The 27,722-nt window shown below is 38.7% G+C and overlaps 1 protein-coding gene across 1 annotated transcript in view; it reads right to left on the bottom strand.

Moving 5' to 3' along the window:
- The window catches only part of LTBP1 (latent transforming growth factor beta binding protein 1), a 185,897-nt gene that overhangs the window by 149,644 nt on the left and 8,531 nt on the right, over window positions 1–27,722 (bottom strand). Inside the window, exon 3 of the mRNA XM_050895158.1 lies at window positions 20,053–20,341. Within this exon, the coding sequence (XP_050751115.1) occupies window positions 20,053–20,341 (289 nt within the window). The remainder of the gene's footprint in view (window positions 1–20,052; window positions 20,342–27,722) is intronic.

The raw sequence follows: 27,722 nt of genomic DNA on the forward strand, positions 1-27,722 counted from the left end.
GCATAGCTGTTAAGCCCCTGGGCTTAACACACTACTTTTGAACAAAGAGCGGAAGACGGAGTAGTCACTGCTTATCTCCAGTTCTTTAAATGCTACTTTGGGCTTAGCTTGTTCAAATGCCTTCATCCTCTCTTGTCGGATCCAGGTTTATAGGTACACCTGATCACATAAAACGTGAGCAATGAGCAAACACTGTAAGCTCCACTATGCACACCCACAGACAACAGGTTTGAGTGATGACGGCCCTGGTTCTGCCCTTTCAGCTGACTAGAGGATACAGAAGTCCTGCAATCTCTCCTTGGTACTTGCTGGCCAGGCAGCCTGCCATCTTGAGATCGGTTCCTGTTCTTCTGCAGGAAATGACTGAATCATCCATAGGTGCTTTCTAAATTTGCAACCTGCCTTCCAGGGAAGATATATAAAGTTGGATTGGTGTGACACTCCACTTTCTTTCTATAACAATCAGGAATGGGGAGATACCATGAGCATCCTACCCACAGAGATGGTTTGCCCAAGTACCCCTGCTCAGGATAATGATAGGTGACTGATACATTAGTAGGCAGATGATGATCCTCTGCTGCCAATATTAACTTCACAACTGAACAAACTGGGGGGAAGGGGGGGGGGGGGGGGGAAATGGATGGGAAATGAGACACGAGGTTGGGAGAAAGAAAAAAAAAAATAAAAAAGCCCACACACAGGAGCCACAGTATGCCTATGTTATTGGGCCTAGGATGGTCATGAGCAGAACTGACTGGCAGGCCTTTTATAATCCTTACAGTCTGCTGCTTCTTAGCTTATAAGGAGCTTTTTCTCATAAACAGACTTCTACATACATGGAGATAGAAACTGCTATAGTAGAGAGGCTTGTTTTCACAATTAAAACAACCTAGTTACACCAAAATAATATCTCCTGTGCGTACTTGTTCTTAAAGAGCAGCTTTTTTCCAGTTCAGCTTAACTCTTGATGCAGCACAAATACACTTAACACTTAGCCAAGAAATATCCCAAGTTTCTTCCTTGACATAACTGAAGACAAAAACCCACAAGCACCTGAAAAAACACCCGATTTCAGAAGTACAGGGCACGCAGCAATTTCCTACTAAAATTAATCAGCTGGATGTTGAGAATATTTTAACTTTAAAAGTACCTTTAAATTCTTTTTGCATTCTCTGTTCTGTAGCTTACTGCATGACCTGCTGTAGTTCTTAGCACTGTTCTGTACTGTATGAGGCTCTGCAGTTTTGCAGATCCAAGTGATTTATTAACTGTGAAATAATGCATAATGATAAAAAAGAACAATATTTTAAAACAACATACAAAAGGGTAAAATTTGGGCTGCACTTCCAGCCATAACTATTTTTCCTGCCTACTGATCAGTTGAGTTCTTAACTACAGCTCCTATGAATGCCAAAACTTTTTGTATGAAACTGACACACACACAGAACTGCAGGAAAACTGCAATAATTTCATTTTACTAAATTCTAAATCAATTTAGAAAACAATTACAATAAATATAGTGCACAATTACAATTGATTTAAACTATACAGGACAGGGTTTTTTTGTTTTGGTTTGGTTTACCCCCAATAACATAGGAGGGATGGGAGGAAGAGAAGCAGGAAGGAACAGAAAAGCCAAGAGCTGACACTTGACTTTTATAATAGAGGCACATATTACTTCTTCAATTCTCTGTAACAAGTTTGACAATTAAAATGATATATTTTCAGAAGACAACCGCTGTAATTTGTAGTTTAACTGAATCTAAAACTAATTATTTACCTGAGTTACATAACCACAGTCAAAACCAGCTACAGCTCCTCATAGCATGCGTTTAATGGTACAGCTGAAAAAGTAGTTCTGAAGACTTGTGCCAAGCATGCTAAAAGTCTCTAAAAATAAGTCTTTTCTCGCAAGCACTAGCATGTTAAGAAGCTAAAGATTTTAAGGACACATGCATACTGTTTTCTATACAGTTAGGGAAGTTTTCAAACTATTTTCAATTACTATAGCTGCATTATACTCTGTGTACCAGGAGGATGTTGAATCAGAACAGCAACTACTTCCAATATGAGTCACTGGTATTTTAGAACTTCATTAATATTATCAAGAGACACAAACTTAGTAAAGCCACAGCAAGTTCAACATGTGAAGCAACTTGACAACTACTATGCACAGAGCTTATAATCTACCCCTCTCAGCATCAATAAGGAACTTTGACTTTGAACTATACTTGTAGGAAGAGAAACGTTTAACAAGCCTTCCCATAGAATTTTCTATCTACAACAGTACAGCCACCACAGACTGAATAGAAAGAAATGTGTGGCAATCACCAGCTTTTATTGCCTCTTTGGTTTCATTCTTTTAGGCTAGAGGAATCTCCCCCCACCCCTTTCTCTTTAAGGAGAAAATAACAGACTATTCAAGTATTTTTTTAAATGCCATGATCTAAGTAAAATGGTAATGTGTAACCTTTTGTGTTATAGATGCACTATCTACAGTGCAATCTAACAAACTGAAAGTTATGCCTACTAAACTCTGCACCTCTAAGCCCAGGTACACAACTCTTGTAGCTCTCAGGACATGTTTTGTAACATATACTGAGAAGAATCTTTCGGCTGAAAAGACTAAAGCCGAAACTTGGCACACTTGGTCTTATTTCAAAAAGGAAACATTCTTTTGCCAGACACAAAAGGAGTGGATTTTAACATTTCCAGCTTGGAAGAGAAAAAAAGATTCTATTCATGATCGCATAACTTAAAAAAAACAAACACAGAAAGCCAAGCAAACAGCAGTTTTATGTTTTAAAACTCTAACATATCTTAATGAGGATGAATATTTTGCCCATTTAAAGAAAATTAAATTAATTGAAAATGTTATAGAGTGCCCATGAAGCACGACATTTTCAAGAAGGGAGCACAGCCAATGAAAGCAAAGAATGCTCATTTTAAATTGAGAATCATCTGCTAGTTTCCATAGCTACTTTTTAAACAATTGTAAGCTCTACAGTTTCCTAGAACAACCTTGTTTACTATGAATAACTTTAAAATGGCTGTTCTCAGAAAAAGCTACTTGAAAGCATTTACAAAAAAGTACAGTAATTAACAGTGGCTGCTGTTTTAAACTTTTTTAAAAAGACAAATAGGTAGTGTTAAAATGCAAACAAACAGCAGATAATATATTTACCTTTTTCATAATATTACTACTAGTAATACAGTGTAAGCCTTAGATACCTCAACCAGGATTCCAATCTTGCCATGTGAAACACTTCAAAAATACACAGCAAAGCAGAAATTACAGTGCAAGGATCATAAAGGCCAAATATACTTCTTGCAGTGTAGGAATGAAAGAAGAGGAGCTCCAGGAGAGAAACAGCCTTCCCAAAGTGAAAATTTGTCACCAGACCTCCCTCAGGTCATTTTTATAAATAATTTGTTTCATTTTCAACAATGACAACGCAATACAAGTAAATATCAATTAAGCAGATAGCAGCTATAAGATCTCATCCTGGTATGAATATGCATCATGTAGAAAAAGCAGCTGCCCTGCATGTTACATGACAACACAGGATAACGTGACAACATCCTGCTACCCTGTACAGAGTAACCTAGATGGTAAGTTAAAGGAACTCTAGGTCTCTGTCCGTACTTACCAGGCTTTGCTAGATCTTACCCTTGGATAAAGTTAAAGTGCTCATTACAGAAGCTACCTAGTGTTTACACAGTTAAGCTGTTTCATTTCGTATTCCACCAGAGAATCCAGTAGGCTGAAGATTAACCCTTATGACATCTCCAAAAGGAGCTTTGCCATAAAGCATGCAAACATTTCAGGAAAAACTACATTCATAACAGTGAGCCCAGTACTTTCCTCTTCATTGAAGGACTCCACATGCAGGTGGAGTTAAGAGCACTAATAGCATAGCACTCAAGAAGAAATGGCAATGTCCACGCAAAACAGTTCTCCAAAGATGTGTTAAGGGCCTGAAGGCAAAATGGCAAGGAGATTATGAAAAAAGTGCCTATGTCCTCTTCCTTTAAGACTGATCAGCCAAAGCAGCCAGAAGTAAAACCTGCTCCCCTCAAAAAAATGGCATCCCAGCTATAGAAACAAGAAACTATGAAGAGTGTGTGTCTCCCTTCTCCAATGGGAACCTGAGAAAGGGGTGAAATGCCATCCCTCCAAACAGACTAGCTATTACAGAAAGGACTGACAGACTGACTACTCTGGAATCACCCCCGAATCATCTCCTTACCAGGAGCACTGCACACAGAATTAGCATTTCCCCTCTAGTCTTTCAATAATAGCAGAATTTATTGGCAATGAAGGGGAGGAAAGGAGGGGGGAAAATGAAGGGGGGGGAAGTCACTGAATTTATACACCTCTTTCCTTTTACAACCTCATTCTCTTCAGTCTTCATCACCTGAATTCCCATTAGAAGTGTTCCGAGTGTACAGCTGCGGGTTACATCTCTTTCTAATCTCACTGCCAGAAGCACGTCAAAAGACAATCCAATTTAGGAATTCACTGGATTTCTAAATAGTCCATCAAAAAAAAAATGTATAGATACAGCCCTCCGGGGTGCAACAGAAGGAAAATACTTCAGGATGCAAAACACACTCTGCAGTGAAAAGCCGCTGGAATAGTAAAAGAGGGGATTGAGGGGGAGTTGGCTTCTTGTTAAGGATCTGCCTGTGTGCAGCAGCTGGAATTCCCAAACAGGCATTATATAATAACAACAAAAGCTGTTCAAAGCAGTAAGGAGGCACAGCTGGGACTGTGGTGACCAGCAGTTGTCCTCCACTTTAGAGCTTCAAGGTTCTAGTGCAGGAAGCAAGAGAGACACCAGAGCTTTTGCTCCAGTGAATAAATATATATTTCTCTTTCACCGTAATTATTAATTTGACAGTGGTATCAATTCTACAACCATCCTTGTCCACCATGCAGAAACCAGAACAGAATCCATATCAAAGTATTAATTAAGATCAGAGTATTCATCAATTGTACAGGGTTTACATCTCATTGCTGCCTTTTCCAGAAGCATATACAGGCTATAAAATGCAAAATGGTCTAAGGAAAGAACTCTGCCAGTGTAAAAGCCATACAAAGGTAAGTCTAACTTTATGCTCCTCAAAATTGTCACATTCTAAAAGTACTTTAAAAAGTACTTAAAGCTAAAGGGATTCTAGACTCAGATATTGCTGCCCAGAGGTGATCACTCAAGATGATTACCAAAGTATTAACTTTGCTTCAAGGTAATCTGGGAGTGTGGTTCAGAAAGTAGTTGAGCAGCATCTTGGGGAGGGGGGTGGGGGTGGTGGAATCACAGTGAGACTTTTTCCAAAAAATGTAAATAAGATTGTAAATTTTCTAACTATGAAGCCAACGTAAAGACAGGAGTACTGCTTACAGCCTGTAAGTTTAGATCTTAGTTGACTGTTTTCTGTACCACAACTTTAATCAGACTAATTCTTAAGAACTTAACATTCTTTGTGTTATAAAAATATTTTGGAATCATGTATATTATATAGACACATTTACTTTTTCTGTGTTACAATGACCTTAGCTATTGAAAGGACAAGGGGCAATGGTTTTAAACTGAAAGAGGGACATAAGGAAGAAATTTTTACGAGAGTGGTGAGGCACTGGAACAGGTTGCCCAGAGAAGTTGTGGACACCCCCTCCCTGGAAGAGTTCAAGGCCAGGCTGGACAGGGCTGTGAGCAACCTGATCTAGTGAAAGATGTCCCTCCCCATGGCAGGGGGGTTGGACTAGATGGTCTTTAAAAGGTGCCTTCCAACCCAAATCATTCTGTGATTCTGTGAAAGTGCCAAATGACAGTGCATTTGTCTCATGCTCTAAAACTTGACACTTTTTGCTAACAGTTTGCACAAACAAGGTGCCAGAGAGGTTGACAGTTTCAGTGCATGGCTCAGAAAATGGTATAAACATAGGGGATTTCAGAGTTGTCAGAAACTGGAATAGAGAAAGCTCTATGGAAGACAACTCCATTTAAAGCTTAATGGAACTAGCTTGATGGCACTTATAAATATCATAGGAGAATTTTTAAATTGGAGACTGAGAAAGAAAGTATACAGCTCTGAACAATGCGGTCACACTTTTAGTGAAGTCAGTGCACTCAAGTAAAGAACAAAGCAAAAGTTGGTAACACTTAGAGGTCACAGTGAGAAACAGAACAAATCGTATGCTTTTTAAACAGTATGCTTTTTAATAGAGGCAGCAACCAAATCAGAAGTACCTGTGCTTCAACGTGAAACATTACAAGTTCAAGAAACAGAATGGAGAAAGAACGACCAGCTTTGTACAGACTTATTAGAAAGGAATCATTCCTACCTTGGGAAAGGAAAACTAATGGGAGGATTGTGAAAAATCCGTTAAGTATCCTGGATATGAAACAGACCACCTGGTGAAGGAGTGATGCTACTTCTCAAAGAGTAGCCTCTCAAATTAGATCAGCAAATTAACCATACCGATCACTAACAGAGCATCTCTGTGAACCGTAATTTCAATGCAAAGTAGAGGAAACACAGCATTAGGACTGTATTACTAGCTGCCTAAGATGGTGACAACTACCATATCACTGAAGCTACAAAACCAGAAAACAATAGTCATATGAAATTTCAATTACCCCCAAACAACAGCACAACAGTAAACAAACTTTTTAGATGTGATTAACAACATCTTCATGGATCAGCTCATCAGGAACACAGAAGAAAAGAATGAAATCTTGGTTTGGCCTAACCTGTGTAGAGGATCCAATTCAAATGTTACCACTGAAGAGAGGCTGCAAGAGTGAGCAAAACTTAGAGTTAACATCCTTGAAGGGGGAACAAAAGTCAACAATTCGCTACAGCAGTTCATAGTTTCAAAACAAGAGAATGAACATAAAATGGAAGCTAACTGAAAAAAGTTAATGAGCTGAAAAACTGTCCAAAAGTCTTTAGACCCAATTAAGCAATGCATTAAAGGAACACGCAGAGAAGAAAAGGCCAGAGAAGAAAATATCAATTAATTCTTCCCATCTGTGTTCATCATGAAGGAGCTTAGAAAGGTTCCTGTGTCTTTCTCTATGAGGGATTCTCAGGATCTGTTTCAAATTGAAGGACAGAGAAGGTGACAGAACAGACAGTCAATACCAAGAGGTCATTAGACCAGATAATTCTCATCTAAAACTTCTAAAAGTTAAGCAAGATTCTACCTGTCTACTATGTAGTGCTCCAGGCACAACAGAACCCAATAAGAGAAGAATATAGTAACTTTCATAAAAAAAAATTAGATGGGGTTTAACTTGCCTTACCATTGATGTGGAACATATTTTTGCTACAGTTTATTGCAATCCATGCACAGTGCCTGGAGAGGTGAATCAAACACAGTGAGCTCTTGGAGACTGACCGGAATCTTGACCGGGCTGTTTTATCTCTCACTGTAATGAAGGTTGTCTGTGTTGGCTTCCTAACATAGCTGAGTCATGGCTGAATGGTAGGGGAAGGGGTGGAAGACTCTCCTACACACATTTGGTTGATCCTTCCATCGCACTAAAGATGCGATTAGCAGAGGAAATTGTACAACAGTATAGCCAGGCAACAATTTCCTTGGTATTACTCCAACACTGACCATGCTTTTCTTGCACTAAAGCTTTACTCAGGCAAGTGGTGTTACATAGCCACATAAAACCATAAGCCAACTGGCTGTTGCCATCACACAGACTAGCTTCCTCCTCCTGTCTGGAATAAGCTCTGGCTGGCTTGAGATCCCAGTTGGCTCCCTATAATTTAAGTCTGTATCAAAAAGAGATTCTATTTCTGAGAATCCTTTTCCTGTCAAAGATACTAATGAAAACGCTGAACATCATGTAACACCTGTTTGTGAGACCTTCACTTCACTAGATCATACCTCAAGTGTGGATAAAACGAGATGTTCATGCAAAGGTAGGCTGCATCATCTCAGGAACATCAATAATCTAAAGTGTAGGACATTGCAGCTGAATCTCATGAATGTCTTGCATGGTGGTACAATGGTGATACTTTATATTTTCAAAATTCTTTCCAAGATATCTCTGCTTCTCTGGTGGACAGAAGTCAATATACTGCTGAGAGTTCACTGCATATGCACAGTACTTGACATGGCCAGATGCTATCTAGCTCCAGTCCATTGAAAGGAGTCTCTGCTGAACTCTCAACATAAGTAAACTGGATACTTGTAGCCCCAAAGATTTCAACCAAGACAGGTGTGGTAAAAAAATCACAAATGTTCACATCCAAAAGGTCTTACAAACAAGTCGTAACAACAGACTGGACTTTGTCCACCAAAACACCAAAGGCTTCCCTCACGGCAGTTTGCCATAACAATCTGCCCACTTCTCATACCATTGTGAACTAACAGAATCTATCAAATGACTAGCCTATTTTGTAACAAATTCATGTTTTCTGCCTTTCACATCACACTTAAGTAAGGCCATGGTCTTTAGACCCAGGTCTGTTACAACCCAATTAACAGCAAGAACACTCAATCCAACAGAGGTAACTACACATTATCTGTTAGCTTATGGACTAGCACTGAAGTGTGCACCAGCACTGTTCAAAAAGGACACCAGGACTAAGACTGATATCATTGTCATCAAAAAAATCATCTTCGTGTTCTCCGCCAACACAAATGATCCCAGTCCTGAGGGAGACCAGCCATTTCAACTAAACAGTGACTTCAGCTCCTGCAGCCTGATGACTACATTCCCCTAGAATGATGAATGGAGGTGTTCTTGAGGGCTGACTCAGTGCCTGGCAGCACAAAGAAATGAGTAACTACCTTTGAACCAGTTTTTGTTCTAGCACACATACATCAATAGCACTGCCAAAGACTACAGAAGTGAGAATAGCTGCAGTATCAGAATCTCAAAACACTGGTCTAAACTTAACCATAGTTGATGCCAAAGATCCTTTATGTATGCCTACTGCTGCTGCAGCAATTAAGTTAATCATGTCCTCAACTGACAGCTCAGAACTGCGTTACTAGTCCCAAAATGCTTCTGACCTTCATTAGGAATAGTGTGAGGACACAAAGCCTCAGCAGTGAAAATGTAAACTCATACGCAGCCTCTATTTACATAAAGAGATCCCTGTGCAGAATGCCCTGCCACAGTAAGAAAAAAAATGTTAATTACTGTTTTAGAATTTCTACGATGACGTAATTAAATAGGTGTCTATATTAATATGTTTAAGTTTGGGATCAAGAAGATCCAAGACTGCTGATCTTCCTCAGAACAATTATTATAAAGTGTGTGCAGGACAGAGAGAGAGAATGAGGGGGGTGTAATTTTTTTAATCCACAACAAACATTTTAAAAACTTTAATAGCAAAGCAAGAACAACTCTAACTCACTGTGAGGAAACTCAACGAAGAATTAACTTGGCTAACAGGTAAAAATGTGTTCTGGAGAACAGCAGAGGATGTCTAAGCTGGACAACAGCTGAGAGGAACTGCACAGGAGGAGAGGTTCTGTGCCCCCTGTATCCTTGGTACAGATATAGAGCTGGCTGCTAATTCATCGGATGTCAGGTGATTGGCTCTAGGCAAGACGTCTGAGCAGAGAAGGGGTATTAACAGTCACCCACAACAGAAAGTACTTAAGGACAAGCACTCAAGCATTGCCCTCTCTACAAACCCTTAGTTTTAGCTAAGCAATTTGCTGCTGCTTTACTGTCCCCATGCCTGACCCTACACATCAGCAGAGCAGGCTGGGTTTGTGAGGAGAGCTATACCGGACTAGCAATTCATGGGGGGAATGGGGAGGAGGGCGGCAACAGACCGACAGGGACACAGGATGAGACACAACACATCAGGAGAAAGGCAAAATAAACATTCTGTTATTCTTCCTTTTCAGTTGTTAGTTACAGAGCTAGAAGTGTAAGTCCCATTTTGGGAAAATGTGTTAGAAGAGGGTGTTGTGCCCCCTCCCCCGCAGCTGTACTGTGCTCCACAATAGGAGTTGAACAGGAGGATCTCAAATAATTTGGGATTGACTGTGACTGCAACTCATTTGTTTTTAATTTATGTATTAGCAATCTGCCTACTGAAGCCATAAGAGAACACAACTGAGCTCACATGTATTGATTTGCGCCCATCTGTCATTTGAAGAAGAGGGGCTTCACTTCAGCATTCAATAGAAAGACAATTATACACAATGAACAAAATAGATGGTTCAAAAAAATGTGCTGCCAATAAATGACATATTCCAGTGAATTCAAACTACCCTTTTCAAAATTCTGGCATTCTGCAATATGAAAACAAACCCTAAGTAGAAGGAAAAGCAAAGCTTGCCACCTACTGCCCAATGACATAATAGTATGTACTAGTATTGTCTATCTCCTTTTAACAGACTATCTTGCCTTTGAAACTCATTTCCCTGACACAGAACGTATAAAATTGCATCTTCAATTGTCTTTTTAATAAAACAAAACACAAAGCCAACACACGGGATATCCAAAAGCAGTCTTTTCCTTTAAACCAATTTTAAACTGCTTATAAAATCCCTGACAAGCCTGAAACATCATTTATCATAGCATCCAAACTGACAAAGAATTCCTTTTAATATCCTCCAGTGGTGCTATGGGCTTTATTAAAGTCTGTCCTCAGCTGTATGATAAGTTTTCTGTATAAAGAGTACTTTAAATTAAAAAGATTATTACAATAGATAAAGCCTATCAGAAAAGACTTTTTTTTCCTGTATACATGTCTGGAGGAGGTATTTTTAAAGCTATAGATTGCGTAGGTAACAAAACACGGCTGTAATGAAGGCTAGTTTATTGCAAATACTTCCTTTGTCCTGGAAATTCCATGTCTCAACAGCAAAAACTATGCTTCATTTTGTTTTCAAGCACAGAGAAATTCTCTTCAATAATTACAATGCTTCAGTGAGCTATTAGTCTGGAGGTATTTATTTTCCTAACATACCACATATAAAGAGTCCTTTCTGAATAACAGTAGGTCCTTTGCTTAGTGTAGGAAGTTGCTTAACTCAAAGTCAAGTAGTCATGATTCAATTGCCTACATAATTTCTGAGCACACCAGCAGACTTATCTTCACATACAACACTATCTATGCCAGACACTTCAAATTAGCCAACACTCCACCTTCTGGTCCTCCAACACCTCTCTCTAAGGCCCTATGAGATAATTCAGGGAAAATTTGCTAAAGAGGGAAATCAACAAGGATTTACTGCAGAGTCCCTCTAATAGACTACTGGCTGGTTACAAAGTCTCAGTCAATATTCGAACAATAACATCAGGAGAAGACCCCGCTTTCTCCAACTGCCTAGTGTTCTTCAGCATTTACACTCATGTCTTAAATCCAGTCATACAAAAAAAAAAATCTCTCACCACATACTGATGAACAGTAACACCCAAACTTCAGTGTAAGACAACATGAGTAATAAACCTCCTTGGTAGTGGTTAGATTAGCAACTGATTACACATTGTGTAAAACAATAGTTTTGGATTCCTGGGAGGAATTTATCAAAGTACAAGCATACATGTCATATGTAACCTCTATGGAGCTTAGGTAAAGTGGAAACTGCTTCTCAGTAGGAAAAAGTCTGTGAAGTATTCAGACTCTAGCACTGAAGAAAATAAGTTTACTAGAGATGAAGTATATGTCTCCCGGGGTTCCTAAATCATGAGCAGAACAGGCTATTCATAGACAAGAAATCAATGAGGCATTTGTAATTAATCAGACAGGCCCAATCCTGAAAATACATCTGCCTTTGTCTAAGGCCAGCCCACATTATTGTCTGAAGATTCTTGAACCATCTAGTTATCTGCTACACTAGCAAAATGCTAAGATTAAGTACATCCCCTGAAGAGGGGTTCTTTGTGTCTTTGTTATCTATTTAATAAGGTTATTAAGAATGAATTCTCAATACAGACTGGAAGTGTTATGACAACACCGAAAGTTATACTAACAACCAAGACATACAAATCAGCTAATAGTTGCAGCTAATTTTATTTTAAAGGGCTGAAGATCAAATACTAAGAAAGATTTATGATACAAAAACCAAAGGCAGACACATCTACAAACATAGTGAGCCTTTTCTCCAAGTTCAATATACCTAAAACAGAGAAAAATGTCCCTAGTTCAGTGATCATTTGATCATTACCACACTAAACAAAAACACCTAGATTTTTCTAAAGACAGAATACTGTTAAATCATATTTCTATACCTGAAATCAGTAATAAACCCTCACTTTGCTTTTCTTCCTTTGGAAGTTAAAGGTACAGATGTATTTTGACAATAGACATTAGTTTTCCAAATGAACCTACTGAGATCTATTCCCACAGCTCTAAAGAGCAGGGAATGAAAGTGATATTAAAATGATTCCCATTAGCTTATTTACTATACATGCTCCAAGGGAAATGGCTACTTGCAATGTTGTTTTTATTTCAGCTACATCCTACAATCACTGCTGTTGCACAGTAGTTTGCTTAGAGGAACAAACTTTAACCTGAGTTGGGTTACTTTTACCTGTTTGGGTAAAAAGTCTCAGTGAAGTATAAAACTGTTGTATAGTAGTTTTGGTATCACAAACATTTGCTAATAAAGCAACCTTTTTAAAAGTAATGTTCTGAATGTCTAGAAAGACTTTCTGCCACATGACAACAGCATTACATAAAACCAAACTTTAACAACACAAATACTCCTTCCTAAAACTGAAAACACACTGTCATGCTATCCATGAAAAGCTGTGCTCCTTCAGTCCCTAGCAAGCCACTGGAAAGAAGTAAAGTTCTTCTGATTGTTTCCCAACATCTCCTGAAATAGCTCCTTGATGATAAAACAGTAAAAGTTTCAATAGTAGTACAATTTAAAAAAATAAAAACCAGAAAAGCCACATTGGAAGAGAACATACCAGTTCGCAACACAGTAACAAATAACATTGAAAACTCCTCATTAAAGCCCTCGCTACACATCCCCATGCAAACACTGAATGGCCAGGCACACATCTTTTTAAGCTAGAAAAAAAAAAAATTTAACACACTATGGTTTGGAATGGTGGCTTACAGTCCTCTTTTCAACTAAGCGGAAAGCACCAGTATAGTTTTAGAAGTAATTTACTTTCCTGAAAAGCAGTGCCTCGAAAGCAAAGGCAATGATTTCTACACACATGGAGTATGCCTAAATCATTATGTCTCTATTTTGCTCTTATTAACATACATTAGCATGAACATATTCCAGTACCACTCAAAGAAAATAACTTGATGACAAGTTAATTAAAAAGTTGAGTTTACCTTGTGGAGTGTGTTCAGTTTGCTGGGATTGTGGGAGGGAAGGCTACATTGACATTCTCAAAAGGAACGTGCCTTACAGGACAACATGGATAACTGACCTCCATAAACACTCTTCAAGTCAATTAGGAAGAAATCAGTAGCCTGAGGGATAATAGGGTACACGACGGTTCCTTGCAGCAGGTCTCTTGTTAAAAGCATTGTGCAAAGGCACCTCAGAATCCACCCCAAATAGCTCACAATGGAAAATTAACTTTCCTGATTCTCCCTGGAGCCACCTTGCATTAGTGAACCTGTAACAAGTACACCATGTGTTCATTACATGTTAGAAGCCTATACTGAAGGGATACAGTCATCAGCTTAACACTGCAGAGAGACTGCCAGTTTTCCACCTCTCTGACACAAACCAGTGGTCTCAAGAACTGCTGGAGAAACCTCACCTCTGACCACTGGAGTTAAATTTTGAAGCCTGTGAAGCAGTAATACCCCAACGTTGCAAAGCACACGGTGCTGATACAAGCTCACAGGATTTAGACATTCTTTTCTTAGAACAAATCAAACAGCCATGGCACTGGGCTCTAGGAGGGCAGAACCTAGTAGCCCATGACTTACAGACAAAAGCTCTGAAGCCTGAGGTAACAGTCTATGGTTGTATCTTACCAGCATAGTCCTGGCTCACTCACGGATTTGTTCAGACCCCTCTACACTCAATATCCTCAAGTACACACTTAGGTGTATCAGCCCTGAGCACACATACATGCACGTGCCTGAGAACACAGATTAAACCCCAAGCTGCACCGAGAACAGGAAAAGTCATATTTAAGAATATTAATACGGAATATTTTGCCTAGAATCAAAAATACCGATCTTCCAAGATATCATCACTGGAATTATAGTTCAGTTGCTTCCAGCTCCAGCTCCGCTGTGTAGCCCAAGAGAAGAGATGGTCTCTCCTCCCGAGGAAAGAAGGCAATGTATCATACAAGTTCCTGTCTTTGAAGGGAAAGAGTATCACCAACAGAGAATGAAAATAACTGAACTACAACTTTCAAAAGTTAAGAAGTCATCACAGACTTTTTAGTTTTAGCTTGGATTAAAGTTTTTTTGTTCTCTTTGCTTGGGTTTTGTTTGATTTCTATGATGAGACAACTAGCTCAGTGCATGAAAGAAGCGTGATGAATCTTTTTAACCTGGACTTTAGCAAGGTGTTTGACACAGTTGTCTCCTTATGTAAAAATTGGTGAAATATGGATAACTAGATTATAAAGTGGGTGCAAAAACTGCCTGGCCGAATAGGTGGTATTCAGTGATACAAAATCCAACTCACAGGAGGCTAAGTGGGTAACATTTGTTTTCCTTAGAGATCGATAGTGGGACCAATATTGTTCAACAACTTTATTAACGACCCAGAGAAGGGAAAAATGCAGTCTCAGCAATTATACAGACAATTCTGATTTGAAGCAGTGGTTGTTACACTAGTAGGCCTGAGGGATTTCAACAGGCTGGAGAAATGGGCTCACAATGTTCAAAGGCAAACACGAAGTCCTGTATCTGAGATACAGCAACTCTGTGCAACAGTGCAGGTTTGGTGCTGAAATGGATGGAAAGCAGCCCTGCAAAAAGTGATCTGGGGGTCCTGGTGGACAAGCTGAACACGAGTCAGTAGCATGCCCCCAGGTGAAGAATGCCATTCGTATATTGGGCTGCATTAGCAACAGCATAGCCAAGCAGGTCAAGGGAACGACTATTCCCTCAATCTGGCCCTTGTGAGACTGCATGTCAAGTACTGTGTCCAGTTATGGTCTCCCCAAATCAAGAAAGACACTGACACAGTGAAGCGAGTCCAGCAGAGGGCCACCAAGACTGTCAGGGACTGGAGCACGTAGCATATGGGGAGAGATTGAGGGAGGTGAGTTTGTTCAGCTTTAAGAAAAGGCAGCTCAAGAGGATGATACTGCAATCTACAACTGCCTCTTGAGAATATATAGAGAAGACTGAGGCATACTTTTTAGAGACATACAGCAAAAAGACAAAGGGTAACAGTCAATGCACCACAATGGAAATTTCAGCTACGTAAGGAGAAATTTTTTTTTTTCCTGAGGGTGGTCAAACACTGCAACAGGAGCCCAGAGATATTGTGAGATCTCCAACCTTGCAGCCTTGAAAATGTTCAAAGCTCAACTGCACAAAGCCCCAAGCAGCCTCTTATAGGTGATCCCGCTTTAAGCGGAGGGTTGGACCAGACTGCCTCTACTTCCAACCTAAGTTTTTCTATGCTTCTAACACCAACATGACCCCAAAGTCCTTGCTTTCCTTAAAAGTTTCCTTTTTTTAAAAAAAAAAAAAAAAGTCAAGGTCTTTTTGGACAGAAGCCCAATATTCTGTGTCAAGAGCTTCCATAAAGTATTTTTAAACAGACTTCACAGTTAAGTTCAAGTGCAGGGCTCTTCTAACTAAAAAGTAGTGAAATTTCACTTGCTCGGTACATCTTTAGTACAAAAATCTACCATAATGGTGATGAAAATGGATGTCCTCCAGAAATATTTACTCTCACACTAGCTATTAACCTTCAAAAAACATTAATCTTTTTTTAGACCATCACCTGGTCAATCATCACATAAACCAATCTTAGAACCACATGTTCTAAAAAATAAATTACATACAGTCAAAGATACAAAAAAACCAGTGCGCAAGACAGGAAATAGCTAAAAGAGCAGTCTCTTATATTTTGCAGTAAACCTCATCCAAGAGTTTGTACAACACAAAGTCAATAATCCTTACAGATTATTTTACATATATATGTAAATATATAACTTACAATTATAGATTATATAAAGAATATATTCCATTTTCAGCTACAACTGTCCTACATTGCTGATTTCAGTAGGGTCACAACAGCATACCCAATTCTTCTCTCAGTCTTTTTTTTCCAATCTAAATTCACACTAATCTCACATCAATTAGTAAAAATTGGGGAAATATTAGAAAAAATACTACATGCTTGAACAGAAGGAAAAAACAGTTTTAAGACACAGGTTGACAGGTTCACTAAAATTAGCAGGTGATACACCTGCCTGTAATAGCATGGGACTAGACCCAGTGATCCAGGAACGCAGGTTTGGAGGGAACCTCTTAGGAAAGATTTCTAGGTGCATCAGACACACCAGTAAGTCCAAATCTGTCACCTAAAGTCTGTGCATCCACCTCTCCTTTGATGAGCTTTGCTTTGCCCAATGCAAAAGCAAACTTTCAAATTTCATTAACAACTGCCTCCAAAAGAGGCTGAAAGAGCAATGCTGTGACACTTTAGTGTATTATTGAGCTCCAGCTTGTTGATGCTGTACTCCTTCTGGTGACCATTTCCAAAACTGTACTGGAAAGTTCCTTTTAAAAAAAAAAATATATATTTTTCTGCTCCCACAGTTGGTAAATGCAGAAAATCAAGCTGTTGGAGCTATACTGTTGCCAACAAGTGAGAGAATGAGATGTGAAAGGGACACCCGGAGTTACTGGAGAGCTATCACAGGAATTTAGGACCACAAAGCACGTGTTATTGAGATCAGAATTCCCAACAGCTTCCAATAAGAAGCAGATTTTTGTTTCTGAGACACCACTTGCTTTTAATTACAGTCATCTACATCTTCTGCTAACATTCTTCCGAGATGAGACTTTGTACCTGATAGTATCTATCTTCAGCCCATGGCTACAACAGGCTTTGCTAGTGCTAAGTGCCTGTGTTCTAAATCCAGGATATTCCAGGAAATTAATCCCTCTCCAGGCTTCCTTCTGTTCAGCACCATATTCTTCAAAAGAAGATCTCTGGGAAGAAATAAATGAATTCCCTGCTTCCCTAAATATCATTGCCACCGTGATCCTAAGAAAACATGTAAGAACACATCTCGATGACTGAAGTTGGAAAAGTTGCACTCATATACAAAACAGAAAAAATTGACAGATGGCAAAACAGAAGCGCTGTAGAGACAAGCCTCCTCTAGGAGCTTCTTTTGGTGTTCCAGGTTGGTTTCTGCCCTGACTCTCACCAGTCCTTGACAGCTCTGCATCGCAGCAGTGTCTAGATCAGCATACCAACTGCACTGACAACGGATGATTCCACTCCTGCCATAGCCCTCCCTATGTTTCTAGGAGTAGGAACAGAAAAAAGCCATTCCAGAAATATCTGGGCAGCCTCACACGACATCGGAGATCACAAGACATTCAAACAGGAACTGAAGCAGGAACTAGCCCATTTGCTCTGCACCAGTGGTAGAGACCTGACCTCAGAAGGATCTTTCAGCCCTGTAAATTGTCCTAATAGTCTACACGAGAACTATTGCTAGCACTCATTTCAACAGTTGTATCTAAACATCCACCTTCTTCTACTGCACTTTATATGACTGCTTTGGTTTGTGAAACAGCCCATTCCCTCTCCATCTCCCACTCCTATGTCTGGCTCCTGCCAGGGTTGTAGGCTGGCTTTCTCATGACTCCAAAGACTCAGTTTTCCATTTTCCCACTCTATTATTAAGCTGGCTGAAATAGATTTATCTTCATGTGATCTCAAAGACTAACAGTCCTATTTACCTGAAAAGGTCTCTTTACATCTAGGAGAAAATCCTTAGGTTGAGAAGGGTCACATGAACAACAAAGCCCACCTGGGTTAACACTGTTTATGGAAGCATGCAGAGGCACTTTGGATAGCAGATAACAGATGACTGTTTTTGTTAGTCTGAAGTTTCTTCCTCTACATCTGGGATGTTGTCTCATGCAAGCAGGAACAGAGATTTTGGTGAAGCATGACATGCTGTAGGTACTATAGAAACACTTTGAGCATCATAGCCTGGCAACTATCATAGTAGCATAGAAGAATATCAGTTTATCATCTTCTCTTTTCATACAAGAGGAAGCCTTTATCCCAGGACTCTGCTTTTACAGGAATAATAGAAAATAAGTCTTCTCTAAAGGCAGCCACAAGCCTTCTAAGCACAGAGTGCTTGGAAGAAGACTTTTTTTTCAGGCAAGAACAAACCCCATTCTTCCCCCCCCCCCCCCCCCCTTTTTTTGAAGCATATTTTACTACCCAATTTGGACAACTGGCCTTTATCACAACAGGAAGAAGAATTCCTTGTGAATGCTTGTGTGTGGAGGGAGGGAGAAAAAGAGAAAGACACACAGTACACTCTACAGGAATCAGTATCGATGAGACAGGAATCGTCTGGCCTCTTTGTACTGATTTGCTGCACTGCACTTTGTGGGGCTAAGCAGAGACGCCAGGTGATGAGGATTAGCAGTCCTGCTGGTCTGGATGAGAAGGAGCAGAAAAGCAGCCCCCTGATTTTACTGGTAATTTCCCCTTCATGTTAGTCACTTTAGTAACCCTTGCTTCACTGACAGGAATGAAACTGGGGTCAGAGTACTATAAAATATTAAAATTGGGTGGCAATTTCTCTGTCCTTCAAGACTGTGGATCTATTTGTTCCTAAAGCCCGTCCTACCCCACCTTCTACCTTTCTCAAAGAACATACTGGCTTAGGGTTTAGAACTCCAAGGGAACTCAGATAAGTTCCTCTTCCTATTACACAAGACATGTATGAACCCAGTTTTGCTTGTGGCTCTACAGTTAGATGAACTAGGACAACAGTAAAAGGAATTGGAAGGGTTTAGGAGGAAAGAACCTGATAAAGAGGTTACCAGACAACATCAAACATCATTGGCAGTGCCCAGTGATCTCTATTCTCAGATGCAGCTTTGGAGAGGGGTGGCAAGAGGTACTTTGCTGTCAGGAGCATACAACTACTCAGGTGTAGACTTCTATAATCACACACCACCCTTCCAGGTTTATTTTTATAGTTTTGGGCACAGGAAAACACAGTCTATTTCCCAGTCCTGATTATCTTGCTCTGCAGGCTAGAAGCAAGACAGACTGCACCCTGCTTACAGCTATCCAAAACGAACACCTGTTACAGGACAGAAACACTTTGTGTCACTGACTTCACTTGAAACTGGAAGAACAGTAGTTGCTGCAGATACCTAAAACTGTCCACATTCAACTTGATCACCACCCTCCTGTGCACCTCCCTCCTCCCATATCAAATGCAGCCCTGAAATAAGTTGTCAGACACAGTAATAAAAACAACATTATAGTTAGAGAAATTTCAGACTCACCTGAAGTATTTAAACTAATGAAAGTAATATCAAAGTCTGGCTAAGCCACCAGCTACTGAAGAGGCAGAGAAAAAAATTCTCCAACAAGAGGGGTGTTTCCTTGCTACCTATGACAGGCAGATACAATCCTGAACCTCAAACACAAGCAAGCAGAAGTATCCACTGTAGTAGAGCCATACACACTTATTTTAAAAAAGAAAATATAATGCAAATGGAAGAAAGAAATCAGAACACAACACAAGCACCAAATCTTACTCTTCTCAGTTACGCGAGGTGTTGAGATTTCATGCCATACTGTTCTAGGCTAAACTCAAAAAGTCACTAGTGTAAATTAAGAATAACTCCTCTTAAATTACTACAGCATTGTCATTCCAAGGAAAATAAAGTTGACTGATATTATGGGATATTCTGTTTAGGTGAGGAGGTCTGGCTCATAAGTAATAGAAGTTTAAAAATCCACTGAAGTCTGACAGTTAAAATAAAAAGCTCTTAAAAAAAAAAATCTGTGAAAGTTTCCAAGTATGACTATTTGAAAACACTTGCAAGGAACAATGTTTTATAAATCTAACATACTGGACTTCTTTGAAAGAAAACACTTACTGTGGTTGCATTTGCTGAGGTAACCCAACAGGAGGCTTCTGCTTGATGGTGAATGCCATCTGAGTCATAGGGCCAACCTTCGGTGGGACCTGCCCCTTCTGAGAGAAGGTCTGCTGAGCAGCCTGCTGGGGTATGGGCCACGGGGGAACAACAGGGCTCCGGCCTCCAGTGGAAGATGTGTCTTGCATGACTGTATCCTCACAGGAATTACCTTTTGTTCCTGGTTTACACACACAAAGCTGAGGTCGCAGGCACATCCCTCCATTTTGGCATGGTGGTGCACAGTTAGCTAAGAAAAGACATTTTAAAAAGTACCTGTGAAACAAAGCATGAAGGAAAATGCAAACCCTCCCCGCAATAAAAAAGGCATTAATTGCTAATGTTAATTGGAGTAGGAGAGAGCAACATTGCTAAGCTCCACAAAAGATAGTATACAAGTTGGTATAGCTTTTACTGCTTTCCTACAAAAGACACGCACAACATTTGAACAACTTCGAAAAGTAAAATGCTGGTGAGCTAAAAAATAGGAAATGCACAAGTTAAATCAAGAAATATAGCATTATTTCAAATCTTCCTGTTAGTGGCTTTTTATACTCTCCTTCCTTCCCTGCATCCTCCCTCCCCATACTTTAACAACCAAACTGCATCTGATGAAACAATATTATGCAGATTATAGAATTTTGGTACTGATCCAGGCTTGGATTCATTCTATTACTATTTAAAATCACAGATCCTCCATAGGTACCTAGAAGGAATCCTTACAATCACATTATAGGTGACCAAAACGATGCAGAGAAGCATGAAGTGATTCAACCCTTCCCCCTCTAAAGCCCAAATGAATTTCCCTCTGATATAACCACCGTAATAACAAAAAAGGAGACACAAACTGCTCCTACAAAGACATAGCTATACCTAGGGGTTGCATTCTTTGAAGAAACAGACAGGTGCTTGTGATTATCCTGAACTAGCTTCTATACATTCTTTGTACCACCAGTGAAACAGGATCAGATTCTTCAAAAGACAATTCACTTCCAGATATCTGCCTTCAGATAGGATTAATTACACTGTGTTGCTCTATCCACAGACTATATGGTCTGATTAAGCCTAGACTCAACACCCAGCCTGTAGACCTAGTTAAGGCAGAATCAATTCCACTCTGAATGAGCAAGAAACTTTGTGAAGAAGCAAATCTCACCAAAAAAATGAACAAAAGCAAAAGCAGTCGCTGATCGTATGTATACATAACACTGCAAAGGTATGCCTAATTTGAGGATTTATTTTGGATGCTTAAACTTACAATGCTATTGTATTTAGAGAATGTTAAAATAACACAAAGATGGCAAAACAAATTAATTCTCTTATCCAGAGGATACAATTTAACAGTAAAATACAGTTCTAATTAAAATAGCTATCAAAATAGTTTCTTCATTAGTCCCATTAGAGATGGCACATAAGAAGAATCACTGCTGAGCTACTTTGCTCCTTCAAACTAAGCATACTTTTAATATTGTTAAAGATCTTTTAACATAGACAAAATGATATGCCAGATCATAAAGTCTACATGTTTTACTAAAATAGGTAAGATCATATCTTAAACCATAACATACGATTCTGCACCATATTCAGGTACATACAATTGCACAATTATTTTATTTTTAAAAAAGTCAGTTCACAGCCCTGGTCCAAATAGATTGGAGTACTAGACACTTCAATCAAGTTTTAATATATACATTTATATATAAAAATAAACACAAGCATACATATGAAATAACTTATTAGGATGGGACTGCGTTAATTTGGAGGACTAATCTGTCAACTGATATTACCATCTGATACAGATGTATCATGTATACCGCCTGTACCTGACACCAGAATTGCCCTACAACTTTAACTTGAGCTTTGCATGGGGTTCTTCTCACATATACTTCCCCCTTCCATATGTTGTTCAGCAACGTATCTCCTTTTCAATACTACTTAGCAGAGCTAGCTTAATTGCATATTATGCATCTGCCTGGCAACAAAAAAGTAATCATTTCCTTACTTATGTTTCTGGTTTTTTGAGACTATATTTTGTCTTCGCTGGAAGACTGAAAACCATTTTCACTGTAAATTTCAGGAGGGATTTACAACAAGCATATGTTGTAATATACAAGACAACTCTTTCTTGCGCCCTGCTTTTAAGACAAAGATTTTGCTACAAACAGTAAAAATTTGCTGATATGCACACGACTGAAATGAATTATATCTTTGGAAAACAGATTCAGGAGCCTTAAATTCTAATTAAGTTTCATTGGCTTTGGAGAGACTCCAAGACCAGAACAGTGACCCCCTCACCCAGGTCATCTGTAGAGAACATGCAAAGATCACAGTGAAACAGTGTGGGCACTGTTTTCTAAAGCAACAGTGCTTTAGAAAAATATCGCATAAAAATTTCGGGGGGGTGGAATCAGGATTTTCAAAAGTCCCATTTTTACAAGATTAAAAAAACATTCATATTGAACATATTTCTGGAGATTTATGGACATGGATCTATATTAACCTCCATGCTTCTCAACAAGTTATTTAAAAAACAAAAATTCAACACAGAAGTAAGCTAATAAGACCACCCCAAAAGTCAATATAACAAAATATCCACTCTGCTAGGACACTGATCATTGTGTATCTCCTAACTCTCAAAAGTGAGATAACTATTATACACGCAACAAAAGACAACCCTGAGAAAACTGCAACTCTCTTCTTCCTGTAGTTAAGAACCAAAGCTGTGCTTCAGAAGCCTAAGAAAACTTGTTTCCCCTTATCAAAGTGAACCTAATAAGGTTGCAATGAATTTAAAACTATGCAGCTGAAAATAGAACCCATTTTGAAATGACCTTATCTGTTTTTACCCAAACAGACTTAAAGATTCATACTTCACTGACAGCAATGTAAACCCTGAAAGTTTCTCAGCTTTACATACACATAAAGCATACGAAGCTCTGCAGGACAAACTGCATTACTCTAGCTGGCCTTATAACAAAACAAGCATCAGCAGATCCAGCAACTATGTTATAAAAGACCCAGTTTGTCTCAAATCATGTAAACAGTGACAACAAGTTAAAAACCTGATTCATTAGATCTTTACAGCAATGCACCCTTTGATTGAAGTTCTTCATTAATGTTGTGTAATAGAAGATCACAAAATAGGATAAAAGATCACATTTTTAGGAAAGAATTAAAATGAGCATTTTAATTGACATAATACAGCAGTTTAGTTTTAAAAATGTTCAAGACAGCTGCAGTGTGCCAAATGTATGACCTAATTATTTTGTTTGAAGACAACAATAATGGTACATCTAACTGAAAACACCATTATCTTCCACAAAGCTAAGCTTCCAAAAACTGGATCATGGAAGTATTAAGTTTAAAACTGAAAAGCAGGCCAATATACTCCTGTTAAAGGCAATAGGCTTGGCTCTATTAAATTCAAGGAGGTCATGACTGCAAATTCAAAATGTAGCTTGGCAAAGATGCAAATAACAAGACTAGGCTTAGTGGGTCAGATCAAAGATCTACTAAGTCCAGTCTCCTCTCTCCTTTACTACAATGGATGCTTAAGGACAGGTGTAAGAAGCAGTAAAAGTTTGTACCACTACAGCCTTCAAGAATTAGAGGCTCAGCAACTTCCTGAGGAAGAGTGCTGTTTTTCTGTTTAGTAACCCTCAATAGATTTTTCTGTCAGGAGTTCACTGATCTGCTTTTTGAACCTGTTAGTTTCAGCATCCAAAACTTGCTGTGCCAAGGAAGCTGGCCACATTAGAAGGCCAGGCACAGACAACATAACCAACCTCCCCCCACTTTCCAGAAGTGTGGTGAAGGAACATGGGGTTCTTTTGGGTTGGTTTTTGTGTTTTAAGACCATGCAATCTGTATCTACTAAAAATAAAGTCATGGTGCCACATTTGCTTTGGAAGTCCCTAAATCACAAAAAGCTGAAAGCATTTTCTGTGGCTGTATCCCAACATGTTCATCCTTTTTACACATCTTTCCCTAATGAACTACTGCTTGCCACCGTCACAGACAGAATACTGGGTTAGAGGGACGCGTATCAGGCCTGGTATGGTTGTATTTACAACATTCTTTCAGAGAAGCAAGTATAAAATAACATTACCATTAGGCTTAAAAACACACCCCTTCTGACACATCTCTATGTTGGTTTAGGACTGATCTATACATATGCACTTTTCAGTCCATGTGTTCATGTTATTCTGGTTAAAGAGTACATAAATATTTGCACAAGCAAGACCTAAAATAAAAGGTTTATAACAGTTTTTAAATATATATAGAAGTTTTAAAATATTTATACAGAATGTATTTCTGGTTTAATACATGCTAAATTAAGCATAATTCATTACATTAAATCAGTAAGTATAAAATATTATCAATATATTGAAGAAGTTTAGATAAAAATTTCTTTTTTGGACCTTTCAAAAGAATCAAAATACAGGTGCAACTAACTCCACTTGTCTTGAAAAAACTTTTATATTAAATTCCTGATAATTCTTGAATTATGATCATTAAGATCTGATTCCTATGCTAATCACTTTGATTTTACCTTGATTCACAATTTCCTTCTTCAAACAGTAACATCTCATTTACAAGTTTATATCCTTGTGTCTCTAGATCATGTGGAGAATTGAAATTCACAAAAATGTACTTTTCAGTGAGAAACTCACAATAAACATATTTAAATGTCCCAAAAGTTTCCTGCACCCTAGTTTCTAACCTTTTAGCCGCAGCTCCACCTTTAAGCATCTCCTTTATCAAACAACTGCTGTTGGTTAGTACTTAAATGTCCACAAAAATTTTTCAATGTCATTCCTGAATTTCTAATACTTTGATACAATGATTACACTACAAGTGTTGTGAGTTTTGTGTTATTTCTAGCGAGCCCATCCACTAGATTTTTCTTTTCTGTTTCCACAGAAAATTTAACGTACCTTTTTTTTTTTCTTCCTCTTAACCACACATAGTCAAGAATCAGTTTAAGCAGAATGCACTGACTTCCAACAAATTTCACCACTGCGCACATTGGCAGTGGTGACAGTATATATCAACTTCTCTCATAGCAGTGCATAAATCCTGCCAGGCAAAATACATGCTAGAGGGCAAATAATGGAAAATATAGTAATTGGAAAGAGGATTATAAGTGTGGGGCTGTTTCCAATTCCAGCAGACAATGGTCAAGAAATGATGCATGCATCAAGTTTACAGAAAGGGGAAAAACCAACACTGTGACATGAATATATCTGTGCTTAGAGCAGAAATTTCAAGTTTCTTTACATGCAACACAGGAATACTGTTAAAGGCATAGCAAATATTGTCTTATTTCATTAATTCAAGATTTCTATTCCTCAAGCACACAAGGAAACCAAACCAAAGCTCATCTTGGTTGAGTGCACATCCTAAACAAAAAGCTGTGATACAAAGGCACCTTTAACTCCTGCTGTGTTGAAAGACAGAGTGATGATTCCCCACCAATTCCAAAAGAAAAGCAGCGAAACGCTTTCACTGGAGAGCAACAAGCTGTGGGTTCTGAAAGGAAAGAGGCATATTCCAGTTTCCCTCAGAAAAATCTGAATATGGTGCCGACATCCTGGAGAAGAGCAAAGTTTGTAGTAGTTTCCTGTTCTCCAAATTGCCCTACTGATTAGCTCACCACTTAATTTTACACTTTTATTCCGGATACCATTTTAAGTCTTTGAAGTCATTGTCAGGACTGAGGATGCAACACCCAAAAGCTAACTGAATGAACATTTGGTGCTCACCATCTAATGCTTTTCTGGGGATCTAGTTCTCCATCTGAGTATCTCCAAACAGTTTTCAACAGTTGAATTTTACCAGAAATATATCCAACAATTCTACACATTCATTGAGGATAGGGGAGAGAGGAATTTGTGACCAAGGGCGAGACAACCATGTTGTAAGACCATTCTATAAAAAAAGTTGAAATTACTTAATCAGAAGAAATGGCATTAACTGCAGAAAACCTGTATGACCTCTACACTTACTAATGGAGGAAGTAGTACAGCCACCTGTGTCTTCCTACACAGGAACCTTGTTTTTATCTTAACTATATGGCCTTAGGGAATTCTTTCCCTAAATATATTTCAAACAAAAGCATGTGTCACTGTTGGAATTCTTCACTGGTCCACTTCAAAACATCTGATGCATTCCCACACTGGCGTGGATGGCTACATAAACATGACCTCCAAGAAAGGAGGGAAACAAGAAACCAATGCTTTTGGCATACATATTTCTTTTAAAACAAACAAAAAAAATCACAGAGTTTCTCTCTTAACCTAATGAGAACACAACATTCTTTATTAAGATTATTCTCTATGTATCTTCATAGTATTATCTCTAAATGCTAAGATTTATCAGAATTTAATAGCAGCTATACTCAAATACTTCAAAAGCCTAACTTCAGCAAAAGGATGCATTATTTTATCAGTCATAAGAATATAACATGCTGTTTGATACTTGGCATTTTCATTCATGTTGTGTTTACTGAAGTTTATATAGTATAAATACTTCAGACTGTAGAATCTGGGAGACATTTTAAAGTACTTAATTACATGAGATGATAATTATACATATTCTGACAGTACAAACATTTCACATGCTATAGATCCTTCTATCATTTCAGTATCAAAAAAGATCATTCACTACAGAATGGACTAAGGCAAGGAAAACAGCAGATTCACATTACACCCTATTCTTGCTTGCTGGAGTGGTTAACACTCCAGTCTGCAATCCTTTTAATTCTCTTAACCTTTCTCATTACAGTGCTTACTCATTTTGTTACAAAATACTTTGTAAGAAATACGCAGGAAACTGAACAAACTAAGAGAAACTCAATAAAAAGACAAATGAGAATTTTTACTGGATGCAGGATTCAGACAACTGAAGTGTTACAGAAAAGAAATACGAAAGACTATTAATCATAATAGAATAATTAAAATGCTAAGAACAATAAAGTTTTTCCTAAATCAAACCAACTCTCCATAAGAGTTCACCATTTAGTTGAGCTTCTCTGAAAATCCAGGCCGAAACTGCCATCTAGCGATAATAAAAGAACTGATCTGAATTATGAAAAAACAAATCTTGCCTTAGGACACAAAACAATCCCCCTTTATCAGGAAGCAGCTCTCCAAAACTCTAGGTTTACGCAGGGATTACTATCTGCATTTCACAAAAAAGAACACGGCTGAGCAGAACTATTTTTAGCTCTGCATTTAAATGAACATCTTGCCTTGCTAACATAATATGTAAAATCCTTGTACCCCTTCCGTGTGCAGTCAGAAATGTGGAGAGACGCTAAAGCTTTGCTTTCTTTCTGTAGTCAATGGAGAAGATCTGTTTTCTAGGAATAAATTAGGCTACACAAGTCAAGTACTGGTGCTTTTAAAGGCAGAACAAAAAAACTAAAGCAAAAACCTCAAACCCAACCCAGTGTCAGTCCATGTTAGTTACAGAACACAGACTCACTTGACAACCTGAACCACCCATAATCTGCTAACACCCAGTACTACAGTATTTGAACAAGGAGCCAGTTGAGGGAGGTGTGTGTCCCTCTCCATCCACCCTCCACTAGCCCCATAGCTCCCAGGCAATCCAAGCTTCCTTTAAGG

The sequence above is a fragment of the Gymnogyps californianus genome, chromosome 3, assembly GCF_018139145.2.
Source record: "Gymnogyps californianus isolate 813 chromosome 3, ASM1813914v2, whole genome shotgun sequence".
NCBI classification, from domain to species: Eukaryota; Metazoa; Chordata; class Aves; order Accipitriformes; family Cathartidae; genus Gymnogyps; species Gymnogyps californianus.